Raw genomic sequence first — 26,289 nt, forward strand, 5'->3', positions numbered from 1 at the left:
TTTTTCTTTCTCTTTGCTTTCTTTCAAGTATCATGCTCGGTTTTGTTCTCACTCTCTTTCACCGTCTCTCTCTAGTCACCAAGCCTGGGCACCTTCATTTTTCTTAAATTGAATCATTTTCTCGTTCACACTTGTGTATGGTGGGGTAATTACAGGCTGTTAAACAGAGCATGCCTCCTTAAAACACACACACACACACACACACACACACACACACACACACACACACACACACACACACACACACACACACACACACACACACACACACACACACACCGTCTTCTCTCTCATAGTGCAGCCGTATGTGAAATTAAGTCCATTCCCCCTGCAACCCTGCTCCCATCAAAGTCAGACCCCTCCACAAAGACTGCCCCACACACACACACACACACACACACACACACACACACACACACACACACGCAGTGTTACAGATCTCAACCTTACCAGTCCACCACTTTGTCCCTGCCTTTATCCATGAATCATCCTTTATTCTCCTTTTTTACTCCCTTTTATGTTTTCATAGCTGAATCCCCCTCTGCCCCACCACACAGCAGCAGATCTGCTGTCAGATAAAACATTAGCCTTAAAACTTGTTGGGGGGGGGGGGGGGGGCGGGGGGGAAAGGTTGACAAAAGAGAATTAAAAGGACATTTGGAAGCATAGCCAGGCTTCAAGTTCCCACTGAGGGAGGAGTTAATTATGAATCCATCAGTCTTCAACTCACTTTGTAGCCAAAAGGTTTTGAACCATTCTGGTTTGACAGTGAGTTTTTTTTTAAGCGAGCAAGTGAGAAGAGATGTGCAGAGCTGAAGATCTGCCTGTAGCATATGTGTCTGTGGTTGTTCTGCATTTTGATATTGGGTGAGGTTTTTTATATATTTACATTTCCTGTGCTTTGTGCTTTAAAAAGAGTCGTAGATCTGCTCATAGTTCTTGTTTTGTCTTGTCAAGACTTGTCGTACTTGTCGTGCGTGCGTGCGTGTGTGTGTTTAGCGCTGTACATTTAGTCAAAATACTTTCTATTTCAGTCAAATAATAAGTTTAGATGAAAAGTGTGATTCACATTGTTTGCTGCACTGATGATACCTCTGAAGATATTCATATCTTTATGTGAATCATTTGTGAGGATATTTACTGTCATTATATATTTCAAATATAAAACATCTTAAGCATATTTGTCCGCTGGTTTGCAGGGCACATAGAGACTGTTAATGTGTTGCAAACATTTACTAAATGCTAAATCCTTTTAATTTTATTTTTAGCATCCCTGTTTCAATCAATCTAGAAAAACTAGATTTGGGCTGCAGGGTACAAAAATCTATTTTCTCCCATAGTATATGCTGATTTTAATTATAAACAGTTGGAATAAATTATAACTTTAATATAAATCAATAGAAACTTGATGTTCCACTTTATACACATGGACCTTAAACAGAATTGGCTTCATGGGAACATTGCACGTGCACCCAGTTGGTAGCATGACTGTCGTTGTGTAAAACACACAAACACACGCTGCGCCACTTCTCATGCTGTCATGACAGCTTAATTCCACCTGCCAGGTCAGCCTTCCCACCACAGAGAAATCAAAGTCTTCCTCAGAGAGGTGGAAAAGTTCAAGCCTTCATTTGCTGTGTGTTGTTTTATTTGTGAGTTTCTCTCCCTCTCTCTCTCTGCTGCCGGAGTGACGGACGTGTTGCTGCCATGGCAACTGTGGCCGTATCAGAGAGGGAGCAGGAGGAGACTCGCTGAACGGCTGATTTGTTTAGTTTGATGCTGGGATGGAGGGGATCATCTAAGGGATGCTCTGTGGTTCCGACAGCACTGATACAGAAAAAGAAAAAAAAAACACCTTCAATGGAATACGAAAATCTCCTTATTCGCTGCCTTCATCAGAGTCAGATAAGAAGTTCAATGTTAATGTCATCTTCAGAACAGAGATACAGACACACTTACGCTCAGCACAAACACATTGCTTCACCCTCGCCTAGTTTTATCATCCTGTTTTGCGCCCCAATTTGGTGCAATAAATTTGATCTTGAAAGTCAGAAATCCAGAGTTGCCGGTCGGATACGTCACCAGGAACGCTCGCTGATGTCGGAACTCCAACTCAGAAACTCAGTGGAACTTCACTAGCCTGAGCTAAACTCCCAACATGGATGCTACTTGCATTAACAGTGAAGTTTAAGCTGTACACTACGGTGTTTATTAACAACTGAGTCTGTTAAACTGTTATAAGCTAACAAAACAAAGGTACTCCTGGAGGTGTCCGTAGCTTGTCCGACTTATTGCCAACTTGCTCATGGAGCACAGTCAACTTGGATGTGACGTCATTCCGGTTGACGAGTGCAGATTGAGTTTAGTCCATTCTACAAGGTGTAATGTTGTAATGCACTCAGCTGCTCACAAAACACACAAGGCTTTTTTAAATAACTGATATCAGGAAATCAATGGTTCTGGACAGTTTGTGTGATCACACTTACTTAAGATCGGTGATGCATGGTTATAAAGTCAGATTATGGTAGGCACTCATTAATGCCTGTTGCTTTGTTGTGTGTGAATTAAAAAAACAAATCCTTGGTTAGGTCTAATTCAATAGGAAGCTTTCAGGCCTCTGTAAAGTGAAATAATGCAATGTATAACTCAAGTTTATATAATTATTATGATCTTTAAACCAAAACAAAGGTGGGTAGGGTAGGTGACCCCATAGAATAGGTTCATTGTCATTGTACATGACATATGAAAAACAATTCTGAGCCACTGCAGAGCTCAGATAGAGGACATATTTACATATTCATGTCCTTTCAGAACATTAGAGTTGAAACGCAGAGATAAAAGACTGTTTCAATTTACTTGCTCCTCATGAAATGTCACATGCTGGCTCTGGTCTCGGCCTCTGATGTGGGATACTTTTGTTCATCTGAACTGTAAAGTTGCAGGAGGCTGCACCTCTGTGAAGCTCGAGGCTTTGGTCTAAAGGTGGCAGTGTAGCACCACGTCTTGGCGCCAGCACACTGAAATTGACTTCTACTTTCTTTCTGTATATTATTTCTCTCTCTCTCTATCTGTCTTATGCTCTCGTTCATTCTTTTTTTGTCTCCTCCTGTGTTATCGCCTCTCACATTCCCTCCATCTTGTTCCTTCTTCCACACTTCCATACTAGTTCTTCTCCCTCCATGTCATGTGTTCATATGGTTGTTTGAGGCTGGAGGAAGTGATGAAAGCTTTAGCTTCACCGCACCTTTAGTTCAGTTCCCTTTTTTGGAGTTTAAGCAAACCAGAGGAAATGATGGCAGTAATAAAGAGCATTGTATAACTTCTAAAACAAACAGATCAGATTCAAGCTTAGCTGGCTGCCTCCCACTCCGTTTTACAAATAAACTCACTTACTAAATGTAGCATCTGACATTTGGTGTAATGGTACAGACTGGAACCTACCTCATGTGAACTGCACACTGAACCAGGGCTACAGGGCTTTCTATATTTGCATGATCAGAAGCAAAGTCAAAGTAAGAACTACACTTAAATAGGATCAAACACTAAAATGCACACAAAGAACCTACAGAAACATGCACAGCAGTGGATTTGAAGAATACAGGAGTGAAGCTACATGGCTGCTAAGGTTAATGTAACATCTTTCCAACATATTTTTACACTGAGTGCATCTTTTTAAAGAGAAAAGTAAGAAATCAGTGGTATTTAAATTCCTTCAAATGCTCGGTGCTGAAGGTACAATAACCCAGCACTCCCGAAATGGTCATTTCTCCCCGTCCTGCCCTTCACCGGTCATTTAATCTTCTAAAGCATGCTCCCTTTGTATCCCCTTCAAATGATCACTTTTTAAGTATTCAGAGTCAGACAATCCTGATATGTAGGACAGCATTTAAAGGTGGGGTTTGTAAATTCACCCTGCATTGTTATATTTTTTTAAATGTACTTTACACACCGACAGCAGTCAATAAATCCTGTGATCTGACAAAAGTCCCTGCTTCTCCAGCTGTTGAATCCTGTAAAAACTCAGACCAATCACTGCTGTGAGGTCCTGATGGGAAGAACCAGTCAAATGCCTCCCTGGCTCCCCAGTGTGTATCCATCCACGTCTTTGACATTGGGCCACAATGGGCGACAAAGTAAAAAAGATGTAACTGGAGTGTGCAGCGAAACGTTTTTTCCTTTCAGCAACACTGAGGCAACGATCCAAGGAGAGAGAGAGAGAGTTATTTTAAGCAAATTCTAATGAAATCAGTTTGCCTATTGTAGATTTCAGTTCTTTTTATTTCCGCATACCTTAAAGGGATACTTCACTCATTTGCATTAAGCTTTGTATCTCTAGAAACCTGGTAGTATGTTTGAATGGTCGTGCATCCCGCCCTCATTTTCAACTGAGATGGGAAATCTTTGTATTTCTAAGTTTGAAAAGGAGCTTCCAGTGACGCAAAATGACGATTTTGCGGTTAGCGGGGTGAAACTACAAGGCTAGTTCCTCATATTTTCGACCACTGAAGCTACAGACCTATCACAGATCAGTGGGTGAGAACTCGCTCCCTGAATCAAAACGTAACGGAAGCTATGCTAACAGGCTCTATGGAGAAAGCTGATAATGGCGAAAAAATATAAAGTGTTCATTGATGTAGACATCTGTCCCCTTCAGCTGCCTGCCTTGTTTCAGTAGTGCAATTTGATAAAAAAAAATGTCTCTCTTTCTGCAGGTATGCCATCCCGCCTGAGCACGGCAAGAGGCTGGAGAGGTTGGCACAAGGTAAGGTTCTGAAAATTATTTCATATAAAATCCCTTTTTTTTTTTTTTTTTTTTTTTTTATATTGCTCATTGTCCTACACACTGAACACATGTCCAACATATATTTACTACACTTACATGTTCACCCTTTTAGAAATTAGAAAGCAAACTTTTACTCAGCTACATCATGCACAGTACTGTTAAGAACCCTTTTCACATCACAATAAATACCCCCCTCTGCAGATCCCAGTTTTTCTCTCCCAGTGCTCCTCACAATGGAAAGTGCTGTATACCCTGTGGACCTCACACTGAAAAATGTTTTGCATGTACGCAGTGGATGACAAACTTGAATATCCCAAGGTTAAGTCCCAAATTCAAATAATCAGCCTGAAATTGTTTTTTACCACTTTGACTTGAGTTTTTCTTCAACAATCTTCGGCTCGCTCTGCCCTATCATTTCTCCTTGCGCCTTTCCTTTTCACATCCACCAACCCTGTTCTCCCTCTTCTTCCCTCCATCCTCTCTTTTGATCAATAAAGGATTAACTCGTGTATTGCATGTTGCTCAGGCCAAGGTGTAAAATGCAGGGATGATGATGGTGGAGAGTTGCCCAGTCCGTAGAACATTTAATAGACACACTGTTTGTCCTTGTTGTTGTGAAGAGCAGAGAACAAATCAATAATCACCAACGAATAGCCTCTGTCACCTGCTGTCCTTTTCTTGTGCTGAAGAGGCTCAAAATATTTGATGAACAATGTGTGACTGACAAGCGATGTAGTCAGTAGGGCTGCTTTATGTTGGAATAACAAACATTGCCGTTTCTGTTTTCTGCAATATTTCTATCAATTTTCAAAGATGCAGGCAAATCTGTCAAATAAATGCAGCATGTTTTATGAAGAACATTTCTTGGAATAACAATATTAATCTTTATTATTCTCTGGGGCTTCAAATGAGCAATATGTAAGATCTCTTCTGAATTCAATCTAACAACACTGCGGCAGTCAGTATAGTCTCCTGCTAAGTTTCAATTCTGGTCCTGAATGGTCTGTATTTGCTTTGACCAGAGAAGGTAGGCGGTTTTAAGGCACCTCCACACAACACGTTTGCCAGGTATGAGACCAGTTATCACGGCAAACCAGCAGGTGTTGCAGCGATGGAAGCGGGCATGCACACTGGCTTAAGCTGTGTGAGTGGACTTCATGTGACACCAGGGAAACACAACCCAGCATCAACAACGGCTCCACCTGCTCTCAATTTGATGCCTTGACTAACATACCGGTAGATCTGATTCGAGTCAGAGATTATGAACAGTGATAATGTTTTCTTTTGAGTTCTTTTAGTTTTGCAGCCTCTGATGTTCTTCATTGCCAATCTGAAAGTCACAGAGCCGAAATTGTTGTGACTTCTGATGTGCTTGCTGATGATATTCACCTCGCAGTAGTGATTAAATGGTCCTAATTATTGAAGTTGTTCACTGATCGGAGCAGATTTAGTCTTCAAATACTGCTTTGCTTGTCGGGTAAACGGATGCTGCTTTGATGTGCAATGTTCATCCTGTCAGTGTTGTTACAGTACTTCAAATTAAAACATAAGAGAGGCTTGTTAGTCTTCTCTAGCTGATTAACTAGATTGCTCTACTATAATTTACCTCATGCTCTGATGTTGTTTGTATTTCAGTGAGACTGTTAAACTAAACCTTTAAGTACGTGAAATCAGCTTCAAAAGAGTTCTGAATAGATCTTGCTTTTCATTAGTTGATGAAATGCCGTCCAGCCCCAAAGTCCAAATACACACTGTAGACATTTCTTATCACTCTCCATGTTGGCGTTGAGCTTTCAGTCACAGCCGGATTGCAGCCTTCCTCTCTCCTCTTATCTAAGCAGCTGGCAGTGGGAGGAAAGCGATGCCAATGTTATTTAACAAGCACCCACTGACCTATCAAAGCCCTCGTCAGCACAGGTAGCCAACTGTTTACGACGTCCCTAAAAAGACGGGTAATGGGCGTAGGAGGGGCACATTATGGGGCCGGGACAACGGTCTTGTTACTTGAAAACTCCTCTCCAAACATTTGGCACAGCTTCAGCCGCCGCTCTTATCACTCCTCATCTCTGCATTATTTTAGTCATGACTGCAGACTCATTTGGGTGTCAGGGGTGGGGATGGGAGGGGGAGGGTGCACGGTTGGAGGCAGGAACTTAATTTTCAAACTCAAAAGGACAGAATGAAGCCTTTAAGTTAATATTACCCTGCAGAGAGTTCAGAGAGCCAGCTGCATTTTAATGGGGATTAATACCCGGGCTCTGCCGGCACATTATTCACCTTTATCAGCTCCAACAAGCAGGCCGGCGATCAGAGAATAGAGGCTCTCTATCCCTCTCTTGCTTTGTAGGGTTGAACAGAGGCTGAAACAATGCAGGGAAAATGAAGGATGAAATGGGCGCCGATTATACTGTCAGTCACATTAAAGTTTAACTCGGTGGAGGCTTGGATGGACCCCCCTTTGAGGCACCGGCGGGTACAGAGTGGGAGAGAAAAGGGATGGAAGAGAAATTCTGGCTTTTGATTATGCAGAGGCCGTCTGAGCCTCTCTGTCTCCCAGAGAAAAAGTGAGCCTTTGTTTTAGAGAGGGAGAGAGAGAGAGAGAGAGAGAGTTGGGGCTTTGAAACCCTTAAATGTCAGAGGGGTATATAATGATCTCAAAGCAGTCTGTGTCTTTAAGGAAGTGGGTTGCTTGTTTTGTAACAAAGAGGGGGACGTTGCAAAATTTCAGCATCTACACAAGTCTGCTTTGGATCAGATTTAGAAGTAGTACTAGCTGCAAACATTACAAAAGCACAGAATACAAATCGGGTGCTTATGTAAGGTCAGATGTTGTTCTAAGGAGAGCACAGACGTCAATAATTAAAGTACACGAGTTTACAGACTTTATATTTGTGAGGGAATCATCATGACAAGTGAAATAATTCAGACCAAGCCTAAGTCAGTCTGTAGCTTCTGTCTTCCAAGCTTGGTTGAACTGCTGCTTCTTCAAATGATAATGCAATATCTGTGCAGACTATTTCCTTTTAAGTAGATCTATCCTGTGCAGCATAGGCTCATTATTTCATTCAGAAGAGGCGGCAGCCTTTCCTGTTTTTTGCTGTACTCCTTTTGTGCCACAACACAATCCAGCTGTTACTCCCGTAATCCAACCTGGAGGCACGCAAACAACACATTTACATGCGCTGTGGTAATGGGATTATTCCACACTTCTGGCAGTAAATGAATTCACGCCCATGTCAACTGGGAACCGGATTTCCTTTTCTGGGTTTCAGGGTTAACAATGAAACAAGTAAATAAACGGGTAACTTAGGACTGGAGAAGTCTTCTTGAATTGGCACAATTTATACGTAATTTCTTAATACTAACCTGCCAACTCATCCCTCTTCTCAAACTGCCAAAAAACTCTCCTAAAGCGGCTTCCATCACTAAACAGAGGAGTCATGGACACTTCTTATTAAATGATAGTATGAGTAGCAGAGAGAACTCCCATGATTCCCGTATGTGTCAACAGCATAGTGTTTGTTGTTGTAGTGCTTCAGGTTCTTCTTATATGTTGATATTTTAGTATTTCCTGTGTTTTTATCAGTGAATTGTTTTAAATGCTCTCTATTTGTCGTCACCCTATTTGTGCAGGGTTCTTCCCTGGAAGCTGCCAAGGCTGTGACGCCTTCCTTCGCCACAAGATGACGCTGATATCTCCATCCATCCTGAAGAAATATGGCATTCCCTTCGACAGGGTGAGTGAAATTCAGTAACAGCACATGTTCTTTGTTCCCTGAAAAAAAGTACGGTGTCTTCTGTTGTTGTCTCCGTGTTTATTCCAGACAGCGTTGAATGACAATCACGACAATCACATCACGACATCTCATGTAAAAAAGTGAAGCCACTTGCATTCTTTTGAAAAAAAAAAAAAAAAAAGAGTTGAAACAACGTCTCTCATCAGCCCGTGTTTGTTTCTTAACTGTGGCTCACAGGACTTTTGTATATCTCTTCCAAATCAAGTGACTTCAGTCGATCGTGGCTAACAGCGGTAATGTGCAAATTTTGAACCTGTCGAGTCAACAACGTCTTTTCCCCCCAAAACGTTTCTGTCTTAGAGTCCACTTTAACTTCTGCACACATATCATCTGTTACACAGAGATATATGGCAAAGGCATTGGTATTAAACTTGAAATGCAGAACTTCTAAAATATTTTTTGGACGTTTTTGTGTATTTTTTCAGGTGTGGGTATCTTTAGGGTGGTCTTATTTTAAATGTTGAATGCCACCACAGCAGAGGTTAGTGGCCTCAAAGCAGACCTCACGACTGCTACAGTCTGTGCTAATGATACAGTGTACGTACTGATCCTCTGTTGTGTCGATGCGTCTCATTAATTGGCTTTTTTCTGCTTCTGCTCTATTCAGTAGGTAATACAAATCCTCACCGTGCAAAATTAATGAAAGACTGTATGCCTGCTCTGTCCCATTTTTTTCCCCCCTTCAAAGTTCCTCACTGTCAGGAGAGGGTCCTCCCCCCCCCCCACACACACCCTCCTATTTGTCTCTTTGCTCCCCCCTCAGGACGTCATTATCACAGCGAACATATAACTTGTTACACACCTACAGTACAACTCTCGTTTCATGTTTAAAAATAAAACCGCCTTCTTGGCGTTCTTGCAAGAGCAAAAAGCGTGTTTGATATCTGTACTGCTGCCTTTTAGTTGAGGAAGTCTATCTCGCGCTCTCAGCCTCAACCCCCTGTCTCTGCTCTCATGTCTGTCACCTTATCTGGCTTGATGTGTTTCTTGATTGCCTGGATCCAGGCTTCACAGAGAACTTGAGATCCTCAGCCAGGCACACAGGGCTTAAGTTTTGGGGCATGGCATTAAATAAAAAGAACGTGCTTAACTTGTCCTCACATTTTTAAACACTCTCAGAATAACACGGAGCTCATGGGAAGACACTCAACACTCAGCAGTCATGACTCATGTTCGGATGAATTCATTTTGCTCGCAAGTCAGAAAAGTTTAGCCAAAAAGTTTATACTGAGTAGATGAACTCCGAAAGCCTCAATTGCTTTTTAGTTTTATTTTGACGAGTTATACTTAAGAATGAAATAAGATAAGTTTTTTCGTATTTGCAATTGTCAAGTCACAGATGCAGTTAGGTCATGAATAAGGAAAACTGTGGATTTTGTACACAGACAGGGAACTGGTGAGTGCAGCTGTAAGATGAATAAGATAATAGAAGAAGTTAAACATTATTTAAAAAGTATTCTAAGGAAAGAGTCTACATATGTCATTAACCCCCGACTATGGATTTTCATTGACGATTTCATGTCTTCAAAGACAAAAAGCAAGTTTAGCTTTGGAGTCTTTTTGACTAACAAAAATAAAAGTGCACAATAAATAATATCAAGCATGTCAAGAAGCTACCACATTTTCAAATTTGATGAAGATAGTATTGACCACAGAACAAACTAATAAATGATTTAAAAAAAATGTAATTGGTCCTAAATGATAGATGCTGTTTTGTAAAGGCAGCTGATTCTTGAGACACATGCTTATCTTCTCTGCGCTCACCACTGCAGTGTAGTCATAAATGCAGCCCCGGGATTTTCTTCCACTTCATTCAGAGAGAGAACTGACAATTTCAGCGATGTTCTTCCATTTGTGTCCATGTACATATTACAAATGTTAAATCCATAACTGTTGTATTCTCTCTCTCCCTGAACAGATAACTCAGAATGAAGGGGAGTTTATGATCACCTTTCCTTATGGCTACCATGCTGGCTTTAACCACGGCTTCAACTGTGCAGAGTCCACAAACTTCGCCACCCTGCGCTGGGTGGACTACGGCAAGATGGCCACACAGGTAAGATAAAATGGATTTGAAGCATTGAGATGAAGCCAGGATTAGACGAAAGGCTGTGGGGGGGGATCCATGTTGGCAGATCTGGACATTTAATAGGGCTGACAGGGATAGTCCCCAGCTGTGAGGTACATGTGTGAACAGCGTGGTCAGGAGAATATCTGGATATCTTTTTTTTTTTTAAAACAGCTTAAATCATACTTTTTACTAAAACCATACATTATTGGGTCTTGATGTCTTTTGGAATGGTGGGCCTTGATGTGGAGCTGGCAGGTTGACAAGGCTTGAACAACTCTACTGTTTGGATTTTTTTATCTAAGTGGTGACCTATTAGCTTCAGTAGTGTAAATATAGATATGAAAATAGTTCTTTAAAGTTACATTGGTCAATGTTGACACTACACGTGAAGAGGTTTTAACTGATGTAGAGGTCATATCACGATTTTTTTGGCTAAATCACTGTCACGATTTTATCACGATTCTTAAGACTTAAGAAAATTAAGACTCATTTTAGTTACTGACCAGTTCAACCAAACTTATTTCCCTGTATGATGTTTTTAAATGCACAAAAACTGTGCTGACAAGTTTAGTTTATTTGAAAAACATGTTTGTAGGAGGTCTGGAGGTCTCCCACCCAGAACATTTTTAGCACCAGATTCGTCTTTCCCTCAATTTGATCAATATTTATGCACAATTTGAAGGTTTTCCTCACCACTTTGATTTAGTAATGTGTCCTCTTTTTGTGTTCAATGGGAACATTTTCACGCAGTGATGCATTTATTTAAAAACAGGTTCTTCAGGTTCTTGTGTTTCTGTTCTATTTAACCCTGCAGAGTTCCTCCAGCTGTAGCTTCATACAGGCTCTGCAGCCTTTGTTGTTTTTTATGACATCATTGGACTAACTTTAGTTTTGTTTATATATATATAGGCCTAATCAAACATAATACAGAATGTGTTCATTCTGTGACACATGATCAAAGTAAGTTTTACTGACAGAAGAGTTTAATTCATAGAGGGGACGGGACATTGTTGATTGACAGACAGACAGTCACCATGGTTACTCACTCTCACCTGTAACGTCGTTAAGCCTAATCCTTATAGGTTCGGTTATCACAATAGGTGAGCTTCGGGCGGTGAGGCTTGATTAAAAACTTTCAAAAACTGTCGAGAAAACACAGACATTAACATTTTAAACACTGGGGTTATATCTCCCATCACTGACTGTCTGAGCTCCGCTCTGTCTGACTCTCTGCAGACTGTTAATGTCTCTCCGGCTCGTTAGACGGTTTCTTGTGTCGCTATCCGAGATATAAACCTTAACTGTGCAAACTATGTAGATAAGTTAACAGTTGCTCACGCAGTGTTTGTTTAGAAAAGTATCAGAGCAGTTGCATATAACCGGGATGGAGTTGATTTTGCGGACTGAAGCTACTCTTAAGTTTTGTTTTCACCACTGCGGGGGGGGGGGGGGGGGGACGCGTCTGTGTAGGAGCATAAACCGCAGCATGATAGAATAAGCCCGGTTCTACGATCTCTCTGCTTTGGCAGATCGTCAGCATGTTCAAATCCTTCGCGATCTAAGATTGTTATATCGCACAACACTAATCTGATGTGCAGCCTGCTCTGGCTGTTTGGTTCTCCTATAAGATAAAGTAATAGATCATATCAAATGATGAAAGTAGTGGTGGTCCGTCTGCTGCACACCATCTGTTACCAACACGAAGTAACCGTACCCTCAACATCCTTCTTTGGACACAAACTGCTGCTTGCCTGTGGGCCGCTGAGCATGAAATTGACAGGGCACGGGTCGGTCGTGGACGGGAGCACAACTACAATGTCCTCTGGAAGAACCTCCCCTCTTGTCTTCCACTTCATTTTCCTATTCACTTCCTCCCTTCTTCCCATTTGTGTGGGTGTTCTCAAATCTGTGTATGTGTGTGTGTGCTCCCTTTATTCCTGCTTCCTCTCTACTTGGCTGCATGTCAGATTTATGAGTTGCCAGTTTGCACAAGTACAATTTTTCAGCCTTCTTACTCTCCCCATGTGGCCACTTGTAATTTAAGAACCAGTAATCCAGACTGCAGCAGTCTTCCCTCCGCCCCGCCTAGTGCTCATGAGAGCATCTCCTCTACACTTGTTTCAGTCTGATTAAAAAAAAGGAGTGGTCCGTACTGCGCTGCTAATCCGGGCCGACAAATTACCAGAGAAGCACCACACTGTGAGGGGAATGTGATAGAGAGCAGGGGCGCTGTCTGCAACTCCTTCTCTTTCTCCAGTCTGTCACCAAGGTGTTTTCATTGTCCCGGTGAAAGTCTTCTAACATTTTAGTTACAAAAGGTGTCCCCTCGCTGATAGAGCTTAAATTCTGTCAAAACATCATTCATACAGCAGGATGTCCTCGGGGGGTACCATTCATGCTCCTTTCCTATGAATAATTCTGAGTAAGGAGGTAGCTTAAAACCCCCCCTCACATCTGTCTTACATGTTGGAAAGAACTTGAGATTCACGTTCTCTGAGCCTTCTTTCTTCTCATTCCCTTTAATAAGTTTGCCCGTGTTGTAATTTAAGTAAGTATGAAGTTTTTGGCCCCAACCATAAGTACGTTTGTAAGTAAAGAAATATGTATATAGCGCTTTACATGTTCATAATAACATAGAGAAATAAAAACATGGCACATAAGATGGCCAAGTAAGCCAAACTTCGAATTTAAGACGCATAAGAGAAACGAGAAAATACACAACATATTGACATGTCTGTTGATTAACCAAATGCCTCTTAAGTGTGATGTGTTTTTAACTGATGTTTGAAGACATCGACAGATTCAGCAGAGTGCAGGGATGTGGTCGAGCATTACGTTTAAGTGCTAAGGTTTGAAAAGCTCTATCACCACGAACTCCATTCTCAAATCTCTCTTCTCTTTATTGGCTGAAGGCAGCAAAGCCCCGTTTCCACCAAGTAGTCCAGGTTAGGCTGCCAAATGTACCGATCTGACCCTAAAGGCTGGAGCTAGACACACTGCAGCCCATTGATTGGTTGAAAGACTCGTCACTTCCTGTGTGAAAGCGCCAATAAATGACAAACACAAAGCACCATATGTATATCCACAATATCCTGTGGATTTTCAAAGTGAGTCATTTCAAGGCTGATTTTGTTGTTTTTTTGCAACTAATGTCAGAGTGTAGCGTGGCCCATGGATGACCTCGGAGGTGTAGAACTCTCCTGGTTGTCCTCCATAACCAAATCGTACCAAGCTGGTACGTTTGGTTGAAACGGTGCTTCATAAATCCAAACTCGGCTACTTACAGCGTCTTATTTTGCCACAGCTTTAGATTTCAAGAGTGATCACAACATGTCAATAAACTGATCTCAGCTGGTTACCTTTTTTGGAGTCTTTTTTGTTAATACAAAGACTAGATCTACAAAGCTTTCCTATGCCACTTGATAGTCAAGACTGAAGTCTTGCATTGGTTCTAGATCTTTAACTTAACTCCCTCCATCTCCATCTCTCTCTCTATCTGTCTTTTGCTTAAGCAGTCATCTGTTAACTCGTTTGGCTATCTCCCCTCCCTCCCTCCCACTCCACGGCGAGCTATAGTCTGTCAGCACCAAACAGGACAGTGAGCGATGGGGCTCCCGATCGAATTTGTCACTGTTCAGGGGCTGCCAGCTTTCGACAGAGAGGAGGAGAGAGCGAGCGTGCTTTATGTCTCAGTCTTCTTAAATACAAGCTCCCCAACTGCTGACCCATCTGTCTGACTAACTAAGCGAACACACACCAGCGGTCATCACAGGCTGACTGTCAGCAGTCCTTATGTGCTGTGTGGGTTTGTTCTGACACAACACGTTTATTTCAGACTTTGCAGTCTTAATTAACCTTTTCCCCAACCTCTCTGACTATTCGTTAGGTACATGCCGTGTCATTTTAGTCATTTAGGGTTCAACATTTCTTTGTCATTCCTTCAAAGTTTCATTGTCTTTTGTAGGGATCTAATAGCCGCCCTGATTCATATACTACTGCATCTATTGTAAGATACGTTGAAGGCGCTTAGCAACAAGCTCCCTGAACCACTTTAGATCGCAAAAGTGGGTCGTGCAGATTATTTAAAAATATGTGTCGTTGTGTGTTGCACCAACATGATGCTGAATTTAAATTCCTGGTGTGTGGTATTCCTCAAGGAAATCCTCCTTTGCTCAGTTGTCCTTTGCTGCGGCTTCGGTAAACTTCGACAAATATCTTTCTTTCAGAAGGGGGGGATATTGAAATCATCCTTCCAGTCTCAATAAAGGAATTGCAGATGACCTAGTCTTTTTCGAGGGATGGGGGGGTGTGCATTTTCAAGATTCAGTAAGGTTAAACTAAAATTATGTATATTTAAAAACTTTCATTTTCACATCAGTAACCTGTCATGTCACACTTGAGGTGCTTGTAAGATGTGAAACTGTTCAAAGTCACCATTTGCCACATTGATCCCCAGCAGATCACAGATCGAAAAAGGCAGCGAAAACAATCACTTCTTATATCATACTTGTATATTAAAACAGCAAAGCAACACCATGGTCCCCTATGATGAAGTTAGTAAAGGTATCAAGGCAGAACAAAATCAAGGTATTTGATTTTTCACATTCACTTTTTATGTCATTGACTATTTTACTCTGAGCTTATCTAAAAGAAGGATCCACCCTTTACCCTGTAGATACCAGAGCAGCTCTGCTTCACCCAGTCCGTCGAGAGGGCGGCCATATTGAAATGATCGACATTCTTTTAGTGGGGAGTAGATCAGAGACTTCTGGCCATGCAATGAAATGAGTGTGCTCGTCACAGTGGAAGTATTGCTGGCATTTACCTCAAAAATCTGCAACATAAACAAGACAGATCCAGCGATTCAGTTCTGTTTATACTGTTTGTCATGCACACAGTCAGTTCTACAGCTGTGCAGGAAAAAAAAACCAACTCACTGCTGAACTTTTCTACATCAATGACTGTTCATCGTCTGTTTTGTTTGCATTTCAATGCAGCTTTTGTGAAAGTGGGGTGTATATTAACAGATAAAGAATGGCGGTTAGAAATAAGTAGGCATGTGAAAAAATAAGACACATTTAGTTTACAAATTAATTAATCTTGGTCAGCTTTTTTTCTGCAGCATTAAAAACCCTTTGTGGAACAGACACGAGCAAATGAGTGTGCAGATAAGTTGAGTCTCATTTCACAGTTTAAACAGCATGAGCAGCTGGATGATACACAGCCCTGCTGTGCAGAATAGAATGTGCTTTGCACATCTACAATTTTTAATTACCTCCCCAATCGTTTATCATTCTGTAATTTATCGTTCTGCTGATTTCTGCGCTCATCTCTGCACTTTGAACTAAGCAAACAAACATACAGAATTTAAAGTAATCAATATCTCAAAATACTGCCAGTCAAAACTTTGTGTTAATTTGGTACTTGTTACATCCACTACGTCCACTGTTCCTCTGAGTGTCCCCCAGCCTTTCTTAGGCTCAATCACTATCACTTCATTAGGAGCTCAAGTATACTTCAGGGCTCATTGACTGCATGCCTCAGGGTGAGTTTTGTTTTCCCGCATGTTGTGCATCGCCAAATCTGTTTCCCTTCTCTAATTAAGTTTTCAAATGATAATAAAGTGTAACTTGTCCAAGTCCTCAAGGATGGCAGCAATCCCCATAACCTCTTAAATAAATGAGTGCTTATTTCCTACAACACAAGACAATCGGACATTGAAGTTACGATCAAGTTTGGAGATATTTCAATTTTGTGTTTGCAACGTCCTGGTGTGTGTCTGTCTTACTAAAGCTTTCATGATAGCAACAATCAGCTGCAGCCATGCTCACTTACCCCCCTCTGCTCGCCCATGTTTGCGCAAACAGCCAACAACCAGCACGCACGCACGCACGCACGCACGCACGCCATATTTGAATGTTTCCGTCTGTCAAGTGGTGTCCACATGAGCTGTAGGCTGGATATTGTTTTTTTTTTTTTTTTTTTTCTGGGGGAAGGAGAATTGCTGTGTTCCCAGTAATTGAACATAAGGCTTTCTGCACAGCTCAGGAAATAATAGGGCCAGAATGTAATACAGCAAGCAAGGCACAAAGAAAATATTTTCATCTCCCCTTCTTGTCCCTCGTTTTTTTTTTCCAATCCCTATTTTTTGTTGTTTCCTGCATTCTCAAACTTCTTCCTGCTGTACCTGTCATTTCCCCTCACTTATATTCAGCACATTGGGTTTCATTTTACATCTCTCACTCTACATATTCTCCCTTCACTAGTCAGCCGATTTATTTATTTCACCTCTATTGTCTTAATCGAGGTTTGTCAAGGCATGTTGAGGTGTGAGTGTTTTTAATTGATGTATTGATTACTCATGAGCTCTGCACATGACAACATGAACCTCAATCCTAGCCGTTACACTGACTCGTTTTTTTTTTTTTTCTAGGTTTTTTTTCATTGCATGGATTTGTTTTCATCAAATTCACTTTAATATTTGTTTTGTCCTCAATCATAAATTTCTTTTACAGATCTGACTATTTTTATGTATTCATATTTCGTAGACATAGCGCAGTTATGAGAACAATAGTTTTAAAAATCCTTGTTATGGGGAGCTGGTGGCACAGTGGTTAGTGTGCGAGCCCCATGTTTGGAGGCTATAGTCCTCCGAGCGAGCGGCCCAGGTTCAAATCCGACGTGGTTCCCCACTCTCGCCTCCATTTAAAGGCACAAAAAGCCCAAAAAATAAATCTTTAAAAAAATCCTTGTTAGTCTACAGTTTTCAGATTTGTAGGCCGTCAGAATGAATTTGTAACATCCATAGTGAGGATCTAAATGTACTGAAATCAATCATCAGTTATGTGAGGTGTACATTAATAAATGCTATTTTCACACTCCCAAAGTCTGAGCGTGTTAAAGATATAGAAACCTGTCATTGCAGATTCAAACCTCTCCAGCTGTGAATATAACCACACGTTCAGATGTATTCTTATTTTATTATTATATATATATATTTTTTTTACAACTCTACAATTTCTTTAATCTATACATTAGATTTCAGCTCTGAAGCAGTCTATCTTTACAGTTTGATATCTACTGCTGCTCTGCCATCCTTAACCATCCTCTACCTTCATGTTTTCTCGGCTTCCTCGTTCATCTGCCACAAACCGTTACCTCCTCTTTTCATTGCTCACTGCTGAGTTCTCAGTCAAAATTATGAGAAGTGTAGCTCAAAGTGTCATCTGTAGCATCTGCTCTATTTGTAGACACACACCAGCATTCTTCCTCTGTAAAGTTTTCTTTACCGTTGAATATATAATTTTGTTATGCTCTTTGCAGCTCTACAGTCATCTGCTCCCTCTCTGTTTGTGTTTCTCCAGTGTACCTGCCGTAAGGACATGGTGAAGATCTCCATGGATGTGTTTGTGCGCTGCCTGCAGCCAGATCGCTATGAGCTTTGGAAGCAGGGCAGGGACACGACGGTGTTGGATCACCTTAAGGCAACAGAGCTCAGCAGCCAAGAACTAGAGCGCTGGAGGGAGGATCGTGTCACGCAGCGCGCAAACCTCCTGCGAAGGTGAGTGACAGAAACCACCTGAGTTTCATAAAGTGTCAGGTTGTGATGCACAGGTTACACTTTGTGCACATATAGTGTACGTATGCTCATCTTCACATTATGCATGTTATAAGATTCTTTTATCATTAATCAATCTTTGTGCACCACTCCAGGGCCATGCAGAAAATGAAGCAGTTTCGTCGTCTGAAACTGGAGGAGGTAAAGGTGCTGGCAGAGGAAGGCATTGAGCTGAATGCGGCTGATTACCAGCGTCAGGTGGAGGAGCGCGAGGCCCAGCGAAGGAAGGAGAGAGAGGAGCGTTTAGCCCGGGAGGCCATGGTGACCCTGGAGGCCATGGAGCGTGAGGAGCAGGAGGCTGCTGAGGCTGCTGCTAGGGCGGCTATTTCCGCATGTAAAGACATAAAACAGGAAGGTGGGTTTTTTTTACACTAGCGTTATTGTAAATGGTCCAAAGCAACACATTTTCTTTCTTTAGATTTCAAGCTGCGTCTCCGATCCTCTTTAACCTTCTGCAGCCGCAGCAAAAAATAATGAGAATTCAACTCAACATGAAATAAACAACATGGAGCCTCTCCATTTAGCAGTCATTTTTTAAATCTTTTACACCTTCTCATAACAAGCAGAAGCTTGTTGTGTATAGTTTGTGATTTAGGCTCTCATAACACTCCCTTCTACTATTTGTATTTCTCCTCACCCTGTGTGAGCAATGACACTCTGATTCCCCTGCTTAACATTCTTAGAGTCTTTACCTGGCAACAGTTGTCATGAAATTGTAATTATTTTACGAAAAATACAGTAAGCGGTTCTATACTCTCAAAGAGTCTTGTGATGAAGCTCTGCTGTCAGTCCGCTTTTATATTGATTCCACAAGGTCTGATACTAGTGTCCCAGCGTGTCATTTGATTGTGTGTTGCTGCATTGTGGAAACAGGATGCATAGAGTGTAAACTAACAAAGCATATTAAAGCCCCTGTAATGCCTTTCCACTGATTGTCCCACCGTTTCACCTCTGTGACATTTACATTGAAGGTGAGAGGTTACAGGGGCGTAAATATCCCGCCTTGAACGGCCAATATAAAAGGGACTTTTTCTTACATGATGTCATTACAGTTTCATGAAAGTCACTCCCACAGTATATTTCATTATGTTTTTGGGATCACCAGTACATCCCATTAGAGTTTTTTGATTCGTCATTTCTACTATCCTGACTATTTTCCCTCCATGTATTTTTGCCAGCACCGGAACTCGAGAACAAGCCACAGGACTTGATGGAGGACATTGAGAGAAAGAAGCAGAAAAAGGGAAAGAAGATGTTAAATGCCATCGAATCCACTACTGGGTTTCAGGAAGTTTTTGAGCAGTTTGCTACATCTGGCATGAGGACAACAATTAACCCTGCCGTTGGTCACCCAGAGATGGCAAATCCTTTAACCCCCAGACAGAGTGACATCCCAGCAGACATCAAGCCAGATGTGAGTTTCAGCAAGGTGTTGTTTTACTGTTTCAAGTCAATTTTAATTTGTCCTTCTGAATGGTTTTACGTCAACGTGCCAATCAGAGCAGCACACTTGCCCTTATTAACAGGAGAGACATTTAGCAGGCTGGTCTTAAAACAGAGTTAGAGTTCTAGATTTACATTGTTTTGTTAGCACAGCAGAAATTCTAAACTAATACACAAATACATCTTTAATAAGTGGCTGTACTTATTACTTGCCCACAACAAAGCTGTTTATTTAAAGGTTAAAAAACAAAATCTGATATGACACAATCTGTATTTTTTGTATCAGGCATGTTACTCAAAGATGAAGATGCCAACAGAAGTCAAAAAGAGTCGCCGTCATCCCCTCAGCAAGCCCCCCATGCGCTCTCCTTTGTCCCTCGTCAAGAAAGAACCAACAGGCGACAAAGGTTTGTATGAATTCATTTAAAGGTCTCATGTTATGCAAAATATACTTTACCATGTTTTTACAACACAGATATGTGTCCCTATTCCGTCTACTAACACCCCAGTTATGAGAAAAGTCCATTCTCTCCGTCTTTTGCCTGCTCCACTTTTTCGAAAAGGGTGTGCTCAAACAAGCCATTTGGAGATTTTCCCTTTGTGACATCACAAAGGGCAGTTATCCCTCCCCCTGGTGGGTGACACTCACACAGCTAGGTATTTGGTCTGCCCTCTGAGTCTTCCCTCACCCTAAACAACAGGGCATGATGCAAGAAAACCCATTCCACCCAAGCTCGTCCAGAGGGGGCGTGGTCCGACGCAGCTTATTTGCATTTAAAGCTACGGACACAAAAAAATCCTGTTCTGTGAAGGGCAGAAATAGAGGGTTTTATAGGCATGATCAGAGAGGAATTCTAACAAGAAACTTCACAGACATGTTTTGGGGTGCTCTGAGACTTATTTAAACTGGTTGAAAAGGAGTATAATATGTGAATCTTGAATGTATTTTTATTATCAATGGAGATATATATGTTTTAAATTGATCTACCGTACTGTTAAATGGGAGCCGCCCTTTATTTGTAAGCCCATACACAAGGACTTGATATAACTCTGCAATAAATAAATATAGAAACATGAATAATAACTCTCACCATTATTCATCTATAGTCATCATTTTTCCCCTCTGTCCCCTCCGTTATTCATCCCACTCACCGTCCTCTCTGTCACCATACTTAAAATGAAGAAGAGACTTGTTCCTTTTCGTTTGATTATTGATCCATAGAGAGAAAAACAGGCAGGACTAAAGCTCCCTGTGGGGAATAATGAAATCAACATGCAGAGGCTTTTTTTCCACTCCCTCTGTTCTGACTTTTTTTCCCTTTTTCATTTTCTGACTGACGCTTATTGATCCGGGGATCATGACTTCCAATTACCTGCTTTCAAAGTCACTTAAAGTCTGCAGCAGGGGACCAGACTCTACGTTTTTCCTTCAGGAAGGCGGGCGGTGGAGGGAGAGGAGAAAGGGTTAAATGCTCCTGCTGCCTTTTGTCCAGGTTTTAACAAACAATCTGGATCAGCAGCTTCAGGCAGCTTCCCTGCCAAATTGATTCCAGACCTACAACAGCAAGTTGTTGATGCCTGTGCTATTTGTGCTCATCAGCCAATTATATTAGGAGTGCTGTTGTTATTGTCTGGAATACAGTGTGCTATTTTTGTATCTTGGCAAGGGCTCCCTTTTTAAAACGATCCCCATGCTTTTCCAAAAAAAATGCTTCTCATGCACTTTAGAGAAAAATAAATCATTCCCAATAATGAATCTTCCAGCGTCTCCCCAGTATGTTTCACCCTCATCCGATTGTGGATGTCTTGCTTTAGAGAATAACAACTTGTGTCCTTTACCCACAGAGCTGTCCTCCCCCATGCCCCTGGACAGCGACATGAAGAAACAAGAGCATCTGTGGCAGAATCACTCCCCCAACTTCCTGGCAGAGAAGGCTTTCAATAATGCAGTGGCAGCCCTTCAACCACACTGTTCTATCTGCTCACTTTTCTGTCCTTACACAAAGGTAAAGCCACACGCTGCACCAGGAGCTCATTTCTGTCAACTGTAGCCAGGAAAGAAGTCTTCATAGTGATAGCAGTGACAGTTGTTTGTAGTTGTTGCAGGGTAGTAGTTGGGATATTGTGGTATTAGTATCAATATCGGAGGTGTATTTATAGTAATAGTCACACTTGCATCTTTTCTTTTCTCTTGTTATTATAGCCACAAAAAGACTCTATGCTTCCGAATAACTCCCAGCGCACCCTCATTCCCCGTCCTGGCAGTCGCACTCGTCCACTAGTGTCGGAGATGTGCTTCAGTGTGGGTGCAGGCAACACCGAGCCGTCACCCACCAACTATCACACTGGAGAGGATGGAACCAGTCCTCTGCTCTGCTGCTCATCCTGCCACATGCAGGTTCATGCCAGTAAGTATACAACTCTAAATCCAGCAAGGAGTAACATTGAGGGGAGGGGGAAAAAAAAAACATAGGTTGTCAAAGTGTGTCGCTGTGCAATGCAGTGAAAACACCTGAGGACAGCTGTACTAGTTAGTGAAGAAGGTGGGTGTTCCCCTGCATATCAAAAATGTTGGTGGGCTTTTTTTAAAGATGCTAAATAAAAATAAACCACAGCTTTCCACAGTGTTTATGTGCTGTTTATGAAAAAGTCTACTCTCTTGCAGCTGCAAGGAAACTTTCAAGCAAAGAGAATTTAATTCCAGCTTTTTACATTGAAGATTTTCCAGTCACTGAGAGCAGCCTGGTTTTTACTCCAAGTTATTACAAGGTCTTCTAAATCTGCCTCTTCTTAAGTTGGCAGATATTTTGAGAAAGTCAATTTACCATGCAATATGAAAGGGTTTGTAGCTGCAACAACAATGAAACACACAAGTGTAACTCTTTTACAATGTACCCGTATTTAACATGATAAGATCTTCATGCATAGTCAGGCAGAATATCCTAAAAAGTCATCCTAAATTGAATGTAGCATTATCATGACCTGGATTGTTAAACATGTATTTCGATGAAAAGGTGCTTCGTAAAGCTCTGTCACCTTTGTTTTAATAATTGGGGTAATAAAAAGGTTTTGCATTCCACTTCTTTTCTCTCTTCACATTGTTGTTGTTTTTTTGTTTGTTTTTTTCTGGAAAAAGTATTGGAAAAATAGAAAGCACAGCGGATGACACTCTGCTACAACAGTGCAACAACTTGTCGGCTCAATTCCCCTGTGGCAGCTCTGAGTGAGGCCTCTTGGCTGAACTGTTTTTGACTCAGGTCAAACTAGCTAAGAGGCTGCTAAATATACACAGTGGCCTTTTGGCACACCATACACCTGCTCTCTCACCCTATGCCCTGCCTTCTGCACTTATGTGTCCAGACAGTCAGCTGTTGGTTGGACCTGTTGGAGGTTATATGTTTCCCAAAATGTTCGTACATACGGATGTTTTTTTAATTTTTTTTTTTTTTTTTTTTTTTTTTGGTGTTGCAAACAGCACATACAACCAGTTCAATTACAACATAGACATGTGCATCCTATGTGCTCAGTCAATACTGCACACAAACACACACTGACCCTTCCAGGCTCTGATTATCCCTAAAGCAGTTCATTAGTCATCCAGCATGAGCTCGGCTCAGCTGGGGGAGCAGTGCTGCTATTGATAAGAGGAAATGAAGCAGAAAAACCTGCTAGAAGCACCCGCTCTGTGCTCCACCCCTCTGCTCCACATGGTGTTAGTGTGCGCTAGCCAATAAAATCATTCAGTATATTAGTGTAGGTTTAGAGAGTTGCAATGGAAACAGCAAATACGAAATGTTAAAAGACAAAGGATTTGAAGCCAATCTTTCCTCTCTTGCAGGTTGTTACGGTGTGAAGCCAGACTGTGTCAGTGATCCCTGGATGTGCTCCAGGTGTGCAGCAGGAGCCTGGACAGTGGTGAGCAGCAGCTTAATTATACAACAAAGTCTATAAAAACATGATCATAGTCCCTCAGAGTTCACTTACTCATGTGTCGTCAAATCTGCAGTATTTAAAATGGATTGATTATGTTCCCCGGCAGCTATAACGACGAAATACCAAGAGATGAGCCATGAGAGCTCAGAAGGTCTATGTGGCTGCGTCTGCTCACTGCCTAAACGTTATCCTCATGTGCTTTGTGTGTTTTCAGGAGTGTTGTCTCTGTAACCTGCGCGGAGGAGCTTTGAAGACTACAACTGACAAACGGTAAATGGCATAGATTTGGGTTTTAATAAAACAAAGAATAGAACCTTCTATTCCAATGTCACCAATAACTCACTATGACTACATATATATCTGATATTGTAATGACTTGACGGAAACCAGAGGGTTCTGTTAAGCCTGGCTCACGCTGCAGGAGTTTTTAAAATCTTATCCGATTTTGAGTCCGGTTAGCATCACATACAAAAGGAGAATATTAACAGAGATTCTACCACATAATCTCAAGCATGCAAACACAGATATGAACATCACTGCAAAGGAATGAACCTCCATAGGTGACCGCATGTAAACAATGGACCATGAGGGTAAATTTGTTCTTTTAATGCTTTGTGCTAAGGGAAAACAAAATAAACAAAGCAAGTTTTGGGTGAAGAAATGTCTTGGGGGACGCGAACGACATGTCTGTTCTTCAGCGAGAGTTGGAGGTTAAATTGTAACTGTCATTACAGTTGTCCAACGCACCCGTACAGATTGCGTCTTGCCACCGGTCGCCACTACTGTCCACTTATTACTGTCCTTCTCTCGCGGTTATTGTAGTCACACACGACTTCGGCCAGACCCTTTCATGACGTAATCATCAAGATTAAATCCTAAATATCATGTTTGAAATAAATTGGGGCGTCCTCAACGATCTCTGAGCAGATCGTGGGGCGTTAAGATTGGATCGTTATACCTCTCGCTCTACAAGATAATCTGTTCCGAGCAGCTGTGAGTCGGTAACATCCCGCACTATTTTCAGAAAGAGGGAATCGGACCTCAAATCGGCCTGATTATTCTGTAATCTGAGCCAAGCTTTAGAGATGGTGGAAAGAAAAGTGTAGTCTTAAAACCACTTCTTCCTGCTTATCAGACAAACATTTACCTACAATAACATCACATCTTGTATAAAACAGATAAATGCTAAATAAATAGAAGTTAACCAAGTTACGATTACGGTTATGATTTCAAAATGAGATATCAGCAAAATCAGTCTACTGGTAGTTCTGCAGATTTCAGTTTGAAGAAAAGGCAGAAGATGCAGGACACATACCGGTAGTGATTCACATGTTAATTAGCTGTTTGAGTTATATGTTTGGCCTTGTTTGTGCATCATCCAAAGCCTGATGTTTTATGGTGTGTCTTGTTATCCAGCTGGGTCCATGTCATCTGCGCCATAGCTGTGGCTGAAGCTCGCTTCGTCAACGCCATCGAGAGGGAGCCGGTGGACGTCAGTGCCGTCCCAGAATCACGCAAAAATCTGGTGAGTTTCTCTCTCCGTGAGGACAGGACAGTAACATTCTCAGTTCTCCTCTTAAGTCTGAAAGTCTTTCTGTCTTCCCTGCTCACTGTATCTGTCATTCTCTCGGTTTGGACCCATCCTCCCCTGCTGGATTGATCTTTTTTCATCCTTTTAAGACAAGTGGAGGACATGGGGTGAAACATGTGTGCTGAGGGGAGTAGCTGAATAATCAGCCGTCATCTCTCACTGCGCCAAATGAAGTGCATCGATCCCGTGGGCGAAAGGCAATTTTCTCATTGCGTCCACGTCTTTGAACACAACTCGTCCCTTCTCTCTAAGTCTCCCTCTTCCCCCTCCTTTCACATGATCCCACTTCACAGGGAACAGCAGTGCTTGCTGGTGCAATGTAACAAATCTACAAATATTGTCACCTATCTTCCGCAGCCGCTCTCTGAATAATCTATCAAAGACAAGCTGGGTGACATTTGCATCCAACTGCTGTCAAAGCAGGATTCCTCCATCGCTTCTTGAAACGCCACGAGAAGAAACTCTGCGGTCTAATGGTCCTGATGACTAGGCTGATCAACTGAGAACATGAACTCTTGAAACAAGTGAAACAATTTCACCGTGTTCAGCAATCTATGTGTGTTTTCCCTTCTGTCTTTGAACATTTGTTGTTTTCAGACGCAGAGAGATTTCACACAGCAGCTTTTGTCTTAGTTTTCTCTGAATTTCTCAGGCACAGTAACACTGGCAGAATCCTCCAAAGACATACCTTTCCCAAAGGTAGTATCTTGCACCTAAAAAATCTGCAGTGTATTTTCTTCTGAGAAAACAGCCTCAAGCTTGGACGAGCAAGCCACTTCAATAAATCATCATTCAACCTTTCTAGCTGTTTTTCACCTCCAGGTTTAGGTCCACTCACCTGTAATTTTCAGAAAAACACTTTGAAGCTGTGTATTTATCTGAACATCTGGTTTAATTTTTGAACATTTTATTTCTAAAGGGTAGATTAAGTGTGCAGTGTTATCTTAGATTTCCTAAAGCAAGTGCCCGGAACTCCAATTTTGTAAAGATACAAAACTAAGGATTAAAATGATTTAAATCATAAACAATTCAGTAATCCCCAGGTGAAAAATT

The 26,289-nt window shown here is 41.6% G+C and overlaps 1 protein-coding gene across 1 annotated transcript in view; it reads left to right on the forward strand.

Annotated features, from left to right (window-relative positions):
* The window catches only part of kdm4b (lysine (K)-specific demethylase 4B), a 47,331-nt gene that overhangs the window by 12,021 nt on the left and 9,021 nt on the right, over window positions 1–26,289 (forward strand). Inside the window, exons 6-17 of the mRNA XM_065955770.1 lie at window positions 4,713–4,762; window positions 8,417–8,520; window positions 10,499–10,636; window positions 18,016–18,212; window positions 18,365–18,624; window positions 19,448–19,683; window positions 19,999–20,119; window positions 21,558–21,718; window positions 21,916–22,120; window positions 23,551–23,627; window positions 23,860–23,915; window positions 25,062–25,170. Coding sequence (XP_065811842.1) covers window positions 4,713–4,762; window positions 8,417–8,520; window positions 10,499–10,636; window positions 18,016–18,212; window positions 18,365–18,624; window positions 19,448–19,683; window positions 19,999–20,119; window positions 21,558–21,718; window positions 21,916–22,120; window positions 23,551–23,627; window positions 23,860–23,915; window positions 25,062–25,170 — 1,714 coding nt within the window. The remainder of the gene's footprint in view (window positions 1–4,712; window positions 4,763–8,416; window positions 8,521–10,498; window positions 10,637–18,015; window positions 18,213–18,364; window positions 18,625–19,447; window positions 19,684–19,998; window positions 20,120–21,557; window positions 21,719–21,915; window positions 22,121–23,550; window positions 23,628–23,859; window positions 23,916–25,061; window positions 25,171–26,289) is intronic.

This window comes from Labrus bergylta, chromosome 6 (genome assembly GCF_963930695.1).
Source record: "Labrus bergylta chromosome 6, fLabBer1.1, whole genome shotgun sequence".
Taxonomy (NCBI): domain Eukaryota; kingdom Metazoa; phylum Chordata; class Actinopteri; order Labriformes; family Labridae; genus Labrus; species Labrus bergylta.